Source organism: Gobio gobio (assembly GCF_949357685.1).
Source record: "Gobio gobio genome assembly, chromosome: 15".
NCBI classification, from domain to species: domain Eukaryota; kingdom Metazoa; phylum Chordata; class Actinopteri; order Cypriniformes; family Gobionidae; genus Gobio; species Gobio gobio.
Genome location: NC_137108.1, coordinates 52280471 through 52290470, shown reverse-complemented (window position 1 = coordinate 52290470; position 10000 = coordinate 52280471). Strand labels below are relative to the sequence as shown.

The following is a 10000-nucleotide window of genomic DNA, read 5'->3' as shown; positions in this document are numbered from 1 at the left end:
GTTATCGTTAGTTATGGTTATAGTTACTGTTTTAGTTATGTTATGGTTATAGTTACTGTTATAGATATCGTTAGTTATGGTTATAGTTACTGTTTTAGTTATGGTTATGGTTATAGTTACTGTTATAGATATCGTTAGTTATGTTATAGTTACTGTTTTAGTTATGGTTATGGTTATTGTTACTGTTTTAGTTATGGTTATGGTTATAATTACTGTTATAGATATCGTTAGTTATGGTTACTGTTATAGTTCTCGCTATAGTTATCACTATAGTTATCATTAGTTATGGTTATGGTTATAGCTACTGTTATAGTTCTCGCTATAGTTATGGTTATGGTTATAGTTACTGTTATAGTTATCGTTAGTTATGGTTATAGTTACTGTTTTAGTTATGGTTATAGTTACTGTTATAGATATCGTTAGTTATGGTTATGGTTATAGTTACTGTCATAGTTATCGTTATCGTTAGTTATGGTTATGGTTATAGTTACTGTTTTAGTTATGGTTATGGTTATAGTTACTGTTACAGTTCTCGCTATAGTTATCACTATAGATATCGTTAGTTATGGTTATGGTTATAGTTACTGTTATAGTTATCGTTAGTTATGGTTATGGTTATAGTTACGGTTTTAGTTATGGTTATGGTTATAGTTACTGTTATAGTTCTCGCTATAGTTATCACTATAGATATCGTTAGTTATGGTTATGGTTATAGTTACTGTTATAGATATCGTTAGTTATGGTTATAGTTACTGTTATAGTTATCGTTAGTTATGGTTATAGTTACTGTTATAGATATTGTTAGTTATGGTTAAAGTTACTGTTATAGATGTTGTTAGTTATGGTTATAGTTACTGTTATAGATATTGTTAGTTATGGTTATAGTTACTGTTATAGATATCGTTAGTGATGGTTATGGTTATAGTTACTGTTATAGATATCGTTAGTTATGGTTATAGTTACTGTTATAGATGTTGTTAGTTATGGTTATAGTTACTGTTATAGATATTGTTAGTTATGGTTAAAGTTACTGTTATAGTTACTGTTATAGATGTTGTTAGTTATGGTTATAGTTACTGTTATAGATATTGTTAGTTATGGTTATAGTTACTGCTATAGATATCGTTAGTTATGGTTATGGTTATAGTTACTGTTATAGTTATCGTTAGTTATGGTTATAGTTACTGTTATAGATATTGTTAGTTATGGTTAAAGTTACTGTTATAGTTACTGTTATAGATGTTGTTAGTTATGGTTATAGTTACTGTTATAGATATCGTTAGTTACTGTTATAGTTACTGTTATAGATGTCGTTAGTTATGGTTATAGTTACTGTTATAGATATCGTTAGTTATGGTTATAGTTATCGTTAGTTATGGTTATAGTTACTGTTATAGATATCGTTAGTTATGGTTATAGTTATCGTTAGTTATGGTTATAGTTACTGTTATAGATATCGTTAGTTATGGTTATAGTTACTGTTGGGGACACTACATTTTTCAACGAAATATCCAAATAAATCTAATTATTGAACTAAATGAACCATATAAACTAAATTACTGATCTAATTACTGTTCTAATGCCCACATTGTCACTGTATGATAATTGAAATGAACTGATGACATCACCGTTTTCTCCAGAACGGCTATACGGCTGAATAAAATTCTGTTGCATTATTTTCCTGTTTAACACTGTAAAGCTGCTTTGAAACAATCTGCATTGTTAAAAGCGCTATATAAATAAAGTTGACTTGACTTGACTTTTATACGTAGATATCGTTAGTTATGGTTATAGTTACTGTTTTAGTTACTGTTATAGATACTGTTACAGATATCGTTCGTTACTGTTATAGTTATCGTTAGTTATGATTATAGTTACTGTTCTAGTTATCGTTAGTTATGGTTATAGTTACTGTTATAGATATCATTAATTATGGTTATAGTTACTGTTATAGTTATCGTTAGTTATTGTTATGGTTACTGTTATAGTTATCGTTAGCTATGGTTATAGTTACTGTTATAGTTATCGCTATAGTTATCATTAGTTATTGTTATGGTTATAGTTACAGTTATAGTTATTGTTAGTTATGGTTATGGTTACTGTTATAGTTATTTTTAGTTATGGTTATAGTTACAGTTAGTGTTATTGTTATCGTTATTGTTGACATTAGTTATTGTTATGGTAATAGTTACTGTTATGGTTACTGTTATAGTTATCGTTAGTTATGGTTAGTTACGGTTATAGTTATTGTTAGTTTTGATTTTGGTCATAGTTACTGTTGTAGTGATTGTTAGTTATGGTTATAGTTACAGTTGTTATTGTTATCGTTATTGTTGTCGTTAGTTATTGTTATGGTAATAGTTACTGTCATAGTTACTATTATAGTTATCGTTAGTTATGGTTATAGTTACTGTTATAGATATCGTTAGTTATGGTTATAGTTACTGTTATAGTTACTGTTATAGATATCTTTAGTTATGGTTATACTTACTGTTATAGTTATCGTTAGTTATGGTTATAGTCACTGTTATAGATATCATTAGTTATTGTTATGGTTAATGTTATAGTTATCGTTAGTTATGGTTATAGTTACTGTTATAGTTATCGGTAGTTATCGTTAGTTATGGTTATAGTTACTGTTATAGATGTCGTTAGTTATGGTTATAGTTACAGTTACTGTTATAGATATCGTTAGTTATGGTTATAGTTACTGTTATAGTTACTGTTATAGATGTCGTTAGTTATGGTTATAGTTACTGTTATTGATATCGTAAGTTATGGTTATAGTTACTGTTATAGATATCGTTAGTTATGGTTATAGTTATTGTTATAGATATCCTTAGTTATGGTTATAGTTACTGTTATAGTTATCGGTAGTTATCGTTAGTTATGGTTATAGTTACTGTTATAGATGTCGTTAGTTATGGTTATAGTTACAGTTACTGTTATAGATATCGTTAGTTATGGTTATAGTTACTGTTATAGTTACTGTTATAGATGTCGTTAGTTATGGTTATAGTTACTGTTATTGATATCGTTAGTTATGGTTATAGTTACAGTTATAGATATCGTTAGTTATGGTTATAGTTATTGTTATAGATATCGTTAGTTATGGTTATAGTTACTGTAATATATATCATTAGTTATGGTTATAGTTACTGTTATAGTTACTGTTATAGATATCGTTAGTTATGGTTATAGTTACTGTTATAGATATCGTTAGTTATGGTTATAGTTACTGTTGGGGACACTACATTTTTCAACTAAATATCCAAATAAATCTAATTATTGAACTAAATTGACCAAATAAACTAAATTACTGATCTAATTACTGTTCTAATGCCCACATTGTCACTGTATGATAATTGAAATGAACTGATGACATCACCGCTTTCTCCAGAACGGCTATACGGCTGAATAAAATTCTGTTGCATTATTTTCCTGTTTAACACTGTAAAGCTGCTTTGAAACAATCTGCATTGTTAAAAGCGCTATATAAATAAAGTTGACTTGACTTGACTTTTATACGTAGATATCGTTAGTTATGGTTATAGTTACTGTTATAGTTACTGTTATAGATACTGTTACAGATATCGTTAGTTACTGTTATAGTTATCGTTAGTTATGATTATAGTTACTGTTATAGTTATCGTTAATTATGGTTATAGTTACTGTTATAGTTATCGTTAATTATTGTTATGGTTACTGTTAAATTTATCGTTAGTTACGGTTATAGTTACTGTTATAGTTATCGTTAGTTATGGTTATAGTTACTGTTAAAGTTATCGCTATAGTTATCATTAGTTATTGTTACGGTTATAGTTACAGTTATAGTTATTGTTAGTTATGGTTATGGTTACTGTTATAGTTATTGTTAGTTATGGTTATAGTTACAGTTAGTGTTATTGTTATCGTTATTGTTGACGTTAGTTATTGTTGTGGTAATAGTTACTGCTATGGTTACTGTTATAGTTATCATTAGTTATGGTTATAGTTACAGTTATAGTTATCGTTAGTTGTGATTTTGGTCATAGTTACTGTTATAGTTATTGTTAGTTATGGTTATAGTTACAGTTGTTATTGTTATTGTTGTCGTTAGTTATTGTTATGTAATAGTTACTGTCATAGTTACTGTTATAGTTATCGTTAGTTATGGTTATAGCTACTGTTATAGATATCGTTAGTTATGGTTATAGTTACTGTTATAGATATCGTTAGTTATGGTTATAGTTACTGTTATAATTATCGTTAGTTATGGTTATAGTTACTTTTATAGATATCGTTAGTTATGGTTATAGTTACTGTTATAGTTATTGCTATAGTTATCATTCGTTATTGTTATGGTTATAGTTACAGTTAGTGTTATTGTTATCGTTATTGTTGACGTTAGTTATTGTTATGGTAATAGGTACTGTTATAGTTATCGTTAGTTGTGATTTTGGTTATAGTTACTGTTATAGTTATTGTTAGTTATGGTTATAGTTACCGTTATTGTTTTCATTGTTGTTGTTAGTTATTGTTATGGTTATAGTTACTGTTATAGATATCGTTAGTTATGGTTATAGTTACTGTTAGTTATGGTTATAGTTACTGTAATAGTTACTGTTATAGTTACTGTTATAGATATCATTAGTTATGGTTTTAGTTACTGTTATAGTTATCGCTATAGTTATCATTAGTTATTGTAATGGTTATAGTTACTGTTATAGATATCGTTAGTTATGGTTATAGTTACTGTTATAGTTACTGTTAGTTATGGTTATAGTTTCTGTAATAGTTGCTGTTATAGTTACTGTTATAGTTATCGTTAGTTATGGTTATAGTTACTGTTATAGTTATAGTTATCATTAGTTATTGTTATGGTTATAGTTACTGTTATAGATATCGTTAGTTATGGTTTTAGTTACTGTTATAGTTATCGCTATAGTTATCATTAGTTATTGTTATGGTTATAGTTACAGTTATAGATATCGTTAGTTATGGTTATAGTTACTGTTATAGTTATCGTTAGTTATGGTTATAGTTACTGTTATAGTTACTGTTATAGTTATTGTTTTGGTTAGAGTTGTGATCACAGTTATTGTTGTTGGTGTGACTGGGCCTAAAGCACATGACTCCAGCAGGAAGTCGCTCTCTCGCTCCTGTGTGTGAGTTTGGTTTGTGTGTTTGCGGAGGGATTCCTGTCAGAGGATCTGAGGGCCGTCTGAAGTCCACCTGATCTGATCCGAGGTCATGTGATGAGGTCAGGTGCCAGACGGGAGTCAGAGGTGCAGGAGTCTGGGCTTCACGTGCCAGCGCGCTCAAGTTCAAGTGTGTCTGGAGTGTTTTGTTGTGTGTGTTTGGCAGCTGCGAGGGGGGCGGCCGTGTTTGAGTGATGGTGTGGCATGGGAAAGTCACCCTCACGCCACTGTGAAAGAGACGCGCAGCGCCACGGGGCGGAGGAGGGGCAGATGGCTCTTCAGACGGGGCAGAATGATGGGGCAGGGGCAGTTATGGAGGGTGTGTTTTTAGGGGGGGTGGGGTGGAGCCGCATTGTGTGGCTGTTTTGGGGTTTTGTGTGTGTTTGTGTGAGTGCTTCTGAAAGAGCCATCAATCAGACGGCCCAAAGTCAAGTTTAAGTTCAGTGGAGATGAATCACTTTGATTTAAGAGCAGAACCACCAGCCTGCCCTGTGTGTGTGTGTGTGTGTGTGTGTGTGTGTGTGTGTGTGTGTGTGTGTGTGTGTGTGTGTGTGTGTGTGTGTGTGTGTGTGTGTGTGTGTGTGTGTGTGTGTGTGTGTGTGTGTGTGTGTGTGTGTGTGTGTGTGTGTGTGTGTGTGTGTGTGTGTGTGTGTGTGTGTGTGTGTGTGTGTGTGTGTGTGTGTGTGTGTGTGAGAGAGCTCGAAATACTGGCCTTTGCACATAACACTGATCTAAAGACAAGAATATCATCTTTATATGCTTTTTCTCATTTCATTTTGTTTGTGGTTTTATTGGGTGTTTTTCTGCTTAAACCAAGAACAAATATCGGTAACACTTTCTGTGAATCTCATGCTTATAATTAAGTATTACTATTCTATACATATATTTATAAAGACTGCATTTTAAGAACAGTTACATTTATGTTTTTATAATTACTTATAAGTCATGCACTTGACATACTCATAATCCATAATACACTGATTTATTATCAAATATAACAGTTCCAGCGACATTTGTTTTCTGTACCAATTAGTTATAAATGATCTCTTTAATGGCTAATGTTAGTTATGAATGACCATTTTGATTTGTTAAATCTATATTTCCTCAGCCATATGCATGGCATTGCTTATAGCAGTTTGGAATTATACTATAAAACATAATTTTGCAGTGTTTTGCTAGCAAGAAAGAGACTTTTCCATCATTTTATTACAGGAATTATTGTTCATTAATTACATTTACAAATAAACAACTATGTCTCCACTTTACCTTCATATCTGATATCGTTATAACCGCTATAACCATAACTAACGATAACTATAGCGAGAACTATAACCATAACTAACGATAACTATAACAGTAACTATAACCATAACTAATAATAACTATAACAGTAACTATAACCATAACTAACGATAACTATAACAGTAACTATAACCATAACTAACGATAACTCTAGCAAGAACTATAATCATAACTAGCAATAACTATAGCGAGAACTATAACCATAACTAACAATAACTATAACCATAACTTACAAAAACTATAGCGAGAACTATAACCATAACTAACAATAACTATAGCGAGAACGATAACCATAACTAATGATAACTATAACATAACTAACAATAACTCTAGCGAGAACTATAACCATAACTAACGATAAGTATAGCGAGAACTATAACCATAAGTAATAAAAAATAACTCTAGCGAGAACTATAGCCATAACTAACGATAAGTATAGCGAACACTATAACCATAACTAACAATAACTATAGCGAGAACGATAACCATGACTAATGATAACTATAACATAACTAACAATAACTGTAGCGAGAACTATAACCATAACTAACGATAAGTATAGCGAGAACTATAACCATAACTAATAAAAAATAACTCTAGCGAGAACTATAGCCATAACTAACGATAAGTATAGCGAGAACTATAACCATAACTAACAATAACTCTAGCGAGAACTATAACCATAACTAATAAAAGATAACTCTAGCGAGAACTATAGCCATAACTAACGATAAGTATAGCGATAACTATAACCATAACTAACAATAACTCTAGCGAGAACTATAACCATAACTAACGATAAGTATAGCGAGAATTATAACCATAACTAACAATAACTCTAGCGAGAACTATAGCCATAACTAACGATAAGTATAGCGATAACTATAACCATAACTAACGATAACTATAAGAGTAACTATAACCATAACTAACGATAAGATTATCTGACGTTACATGAATGTGAGTAACAGTGTTCCTCCATCAGGATTTCATCATCCCCCATGATGCATCATCATCATCATCATCATCTTCATCATCATGAATTGTTCGTAAGCATCAGTTCCTCTCAGATTAATCAGACGGATGTCTCTGTTTTATTCCTCATCATCATCATCATGTTCTGCTCTCGTCCTGCAGGTTTGGGCGGAGCTTCAGAGTTGGCCTTCATTAAAGAGCCCAGTGATGTCATCGCCGTGAGGGACCGCCCCCTCATGCTGGACTGTCAGGTGGAGGGGGAGGGGCCTATCACGATCACATGGCGACGGAACGGCGTTCCCGTAGCTCTGGGAGCGCGAGCGGCCGTGCTGGATAACGGGACACTCCTGATCCGGAACTTCCAGAAGCGGCGGGATGGGGACGAGAGCGACGCGGGCGAGTACGATTGCGCGGCGCAGAACCGATACGGGCGGCTCATCAGCCGCAAGGCACACGTACAGCTGGCCTGTGAGTGACACAAACACACTCCTGAGACACAACCAGACAGAGAAAGTGCTCTGATAGCTCAATAGTTTCTCCTAGAAAGCAGTGATTGTTACATGTAACCAGTGTTGGGGAAAGTTACTTTGAAAAGTAATGCATTACATTATTGCGTTACTCCCTTAAAAAGTAACTAATTGAGTTACTTAGTTGCTTTTTAAGAAAAGGAATGTGTTATGTTACTTTTGCGTTACTTTTTCTCACCTGGGCTGGGCTTGTTGTTTTTTTGTTTTTTGTTTTTTATAACAAAAAAGTTATATTTTTGTGCAACGGTAAAGACCTCTTCATACCAAAATTGAAATAATAAACCCCAGGCTGAGGTAAAAATGCAAATTCACGCATGAACAGTAGAGGGCGCAGCTCTGCTGCCATTCTGGGTAATGGGAGAATAGAATATACCAATAAAAACTAAAAATCTAGTAATTTTCATCATCAAAGGTCAGCAGCAAGACATTGGTAAAGTAAATATAAAGGTAGATTATGCATAAAAAATAGTTGTTTTATTTAACATTTAATTATTGGAGGTTTGCATAGTACTCTGATTTTGCATTTGACTGATTTTATTCATTTTGATGAGAACAGAATCTTTATTGTGCAAGTGAGATAAATAAATGCTCACATTTAGTCTAGAACTACAATAACCATCATGTTCACACACAACGCCTCTGCACTTATTTTTCTCAACATGGGGGTCGGAGAGCTGTCAGTCAAATTAATGTTACTTGAGTTACTTTTTTGAAAAAGTAACTCAGATATTTTGTCGTAAATTTGAAAAGTAATGCGTTACTTTACTAGTTACTTGGAAAAAGTAATATTATTACGTAACTCAAGTTACTTGTAATGCGTTACCCCAACACTGCATGTAACTAATTTGCATAATCCCCGCCCCCTATTCCTGATTGGCTGAATGTCTCTTAGCCCCACCTTCACTTACTGTAGTCGTCTCTGAGACTGGAAAAGTTTGGTTGGTGTTGGTTATGTGACGCTGTTTTCTGCTGAGATTGAGACGGTCAAACCCACGCCATCGTTACTGTTCGTATCACTGAGATTCAGATATGATAATGAGCGCTTGCTTTTTGACCAATCACAGCAGAGCAGCTCTCAGAGAGGCGGGGCTTAGAGAGACTGAATCTTCAAACGAACCATTTCAGACACTGAGAGAAAAGAGCTGTCACATGACAGGATGTTTGTGTTCTCTCTCTCTCTCAGCGCTGCCCAAGTTCCACACACACCCGGAATCCATGAGCGTGGACGAGGGCGGAGTCGCCCGATTTCACTGCGCGGTCAGCGGCGTCCCGGAGGCCAACATCACCTGGGAACGAAACAGAACGACTCTCAGCGCCGATGATAACAGGTTAAACACACAAACACACGCACACAAATAAAGCCTGCAACCAACGCATTGCATATATTGAAAAGAACTGCACACTTGCAATGTGTTGATGTTTGCTTTTGCGTACAATAACTATAATTATAACTATAACGATAGCTAATACAATAACGATTACTATAACAAGACTATGACGAAACTATTAACATAACTATAATGATCACTATATTAGTGTCCACACCTGTGGACTATATCAAAAATGATAACTAACGATGACTATAACGATAATTATATTAGCGTCCACATCAGCTGACTATAACGATAACTAACAATAACTATTTCGATTACTATATTAGCGTCCACACCAGCTGACTATAAATATAATGATAACTAATGATAACTATAACGATGATTTTATTAGTGTCCATACCAGCTGACTACAATGATAACTAACGACAAATATAACGATTACCATATTAGCGTCCACACCAGTGGACTATAACGACAATGATAACTAACAATAACTATAATGATTACTAAATTAGTGTCCACACCAGCTGACTATAACGACAATGATAACTAATGATAACTATAACGATAATTTTATTAGTGTACATACCAGCTTACTATAACGATAAATATAATGATTACTATATTAGCGTCCACACCAGTGGACTATAACAACAATGATAACTAACAATAACTATAACGA

The 10000-nt window shown here is 33.1% G+C and overlaps 1 protein-coding gene across 1 annotated transcript in view; it reads left to right on the top strand.

Moving 5' to 3' along the window:
- Nucleotides 1-7624: 7624 nt before the first annotated feature.
- LOC307139268 (immunoglobulin superfamily DCC subclass member 3) overlaps nucleotides 7625-10000 on the top strand; it is a gene marked incomplete at its 3' end in the record, with an annotated part of 24112 nt that continues 21736 nt past the window's right edge. The window contains exons 1-2 of the mRNA XM_079838156.1: nucleotides 7625-7925; nucleotides 9168-9312. Of these exons, the coding sequence (XP_079694282.1) occupies nucleotides 7694-7925; nucleotides 9168-9312 (377 nt within the window). The 5' untranslated portion in view covers nucleotides 7625-7693. The remainder of the gene's footprint in view (nucleotides 7926-9167; nucleotides 9313-10000) is intronic.